At 14.5% G+C, this 2,883-nt stretch overlaps 1 protein-coding gene across 1 annotated transcript in view; it reads left to right on the forward strand.

The window, feature by feature from the left end:
• Positions 1–1,985: 1,985 nt before the first annotated feature.
• Positions 1,986–2,883, forward strand: part of PGSY75_1246300 (hypothetical protein) — a gene marked incomplete at both ends in the record, with an annotated part of 2,874 nt that continues 1,976 nt past the window's right edge. The window contains 2 exons of the mRNA XM_018787017.1: positions 1,986–2,207; positions 2,372–2,702. Coding sequence (XP_018640882.1) covers positions 1,986–2,207; positions 2,372–2,702 — 553 coding nt within the window. Of the gene's footprint in view, positions 2,208–2,371 lie in introns of the transcript that reaches the window.

Raw genomic sequence — 2,883 nt, forward strand, 5'->3', positions numbered from 1 at the left:
AAAAAACAAACAAAATGTAGTATGGTAACACTTTTATAGTTTATATATATATATATATATATATATATATATATATATGTATGTATATTTTTATACATATATTTACAAAAATTCAAAATTATGGATTAATTCATTTTTTTTTCATATTTTTTTTTTTAAATGATTATAATTATATAAAAGTATTGTTCTTAAATTAATTGTCTAAAATAAGAAATAAAAGATATTTTTACGCACTTTTTATGAGAAGGTGTAAATATTATTTTACACATTTAAATAAGATATTATAATTATATAAATGCTAATATTAAAAATGAGTAAGCTTACTTTAAATTAATACACATTTTTTTCTTTTTTTCTATTTTATTCATATAATTAATATTTGCAATTAAAAAAATAAACAAACAAATAAATAAATAAATAAATAAATAAATAAATAAGGAAGTTTGTTCGAATTATATATTAAATTGTTATAAAAAGAAAAGAATGTTATGTTTTTATTTTTTTTTTTTTAATTGATAAATAAAGAAATATTGTAGTTATATGTCTATAAAGAGAGAAGTATTAAGTAACATACATACATATATATATATATATATATATATAAATTTTTGTATAATAATATGGAAAATTTAATGAGATCTTTAAAATGATTTTTTTTTTAAGAAAACAAGATGGAAAGAACTATAAACCTACAAATATATTGTATAGATATAAGCTTATGAATATAATTTTAAAGTAAATATTCACATATAGACTTATACAACATGAATAAATAAACAAATGAGCAACATATATATATATATATATGTAGATATTTATTAATTTTTGTATGCAAAATGATTCTTAGAAAAAAAGGAATATTGTAAGAAAGAAAAAGTCTGTAATTTTTTTTTTTTTTTTTTTAATATACTATAAAACAAAATATGTCTTTTTCTGTATTCACCTTTGAAGAAAAATATATTCGTATATAAAAAAAAAAAAAAAAGAATTTCTTTTTTTTTTTTTTTTTTTGTGTTCAATATAATAATCAATATAAGTAATATATATATATATATATATATTGATTTATTTATTTATTAATTTTACATCCATAAAATTAAAATGAATATCATATATATGTATATTTTAAAATGCTTTCAATATTTTTTTCGTGTGTACCAAAAAAGGAAATATATTATTTTGTAAAAATAAAAATATATTTATTATTTTGTTTTTTTTCTTTATATATATATATATATATATATATATATATATATTTATTTATTTGTTTATTTGTTTATTTTATTTTTTATTTTTGTGGTAAATTGTTAAAATTATTTGGTGCACTTGTTTTACCCTATTAAAATATATGTATACATAACATATATACATATATATATATATATATATATATATATATATATATATATATGTATAATATTTTTTATGAATTTGTTTGTTTTTTTTTTTTTTTTACAACTTTGTTCTGTTTTTGTTTTAGAAGTCTACATATAAAAACGGGTTAAAAATAATTATATAATATTATTTTAAAAAATATGGATTTCACAAAAGAATGTATTAAAAAATTTTCATTTATAAGTATTAGAAAAAAAACAAAAATTAAATAGAGAGAAAAGATAAGTATTTATAATTGCCGATATATAAAAAGAAAAAGAATATATATATATATATATATATATATATATAATCATAATAAAATAAATAATATAATTATATATTATATTATATTTTATCTTTATATATATTAGTTTTATTAATAATAAATATATATATATATATATATATATATATATATATATATAATGTAAATAAGGAAACCATATTTTCTATTATGTTAAAATATATAATTAAAAGGAAAACAAATAAAAAAATAAATAATATATATAATCTACCACATGAATAATATAATATATATATATTTTATATATATATGTAATATTTAAATTTTTTTTGTTATTGTTTATAATAATATTATTATTATTATGATGGCATTTTGTAAAGGCAAATATAAAAATGCAGGTTCAAATGATGACCAGTTATTATTCCAGAATTGTTGTCAATCTATTGAATATTTAAATTTGTATTTTAAAGATTTAAAAGATTATCTAATTAGATATAATAAATTCGAAGAATTATATAACTACTGTTATAATATTATAGCAAATGCACAAAATAATTCTCCTGTATCTAGAATAACATCTCTAAAAGTAAAAATAAAATAAATAAAATAAATAAAATTATATATATATATATATATATATATATATATATATATATATATTTATATTTATATATTTATTATTAGATTTGTATTATAAAACTAATAATATTTTATCCTTGTTATTATATTATTTATTTTCTTTTTCAATAGGTGGCTAGTTTAGGTCTTATTATTAACGAGAAAAATGTTTCTCATCTTGTCAATACAGATATATTACAATATGCATATAAAATATTAAAAAGAAATAAAGAAGGAAGAAATAAAAAATTCCTAACTTATTTCGGTGATATTACAAATATTGAGAGAAATATGTTATCAAGAGAATGTGAATATTTATTTAGAAATCTTAATCAAATAAATTTAGTAAAAAATACGAAAGAAGAAAAATATATTAATAATCTAAAAAATAAATTAGAAAAAAATAAAATTTCCATACCTCAAAAGGCAAATGATTCTTTATCATATGTACTTATATTAAGTGGTAAAAAATAAATAATAATAAAATAATGTCATATAATTTATCTATTATGTTACACTATGTTCTTTTTTTTTTTTTTTGTAGATTTTAATAAATATAAGAGGGAAATATTGGAATGTTTAGAAAACGAGTTTGTGAATCACAACAAACTTGATAGTGTATATTCCACATATGTCACGTAAAA

Source organism: Plasmodium gaboni, chromosome 12 (genome assembly GCF_001602025.1).
Source record: "Plasmodium gaboni strain SY75 chromosome 12, whole genome shotgun sequence".
Lineage (NCBI taxonomy): Eukaryota > Apicomplexa > Aconoidasida > Haemosporida > Plasmodiidae > Plasmodium > Plasmodium gaboni.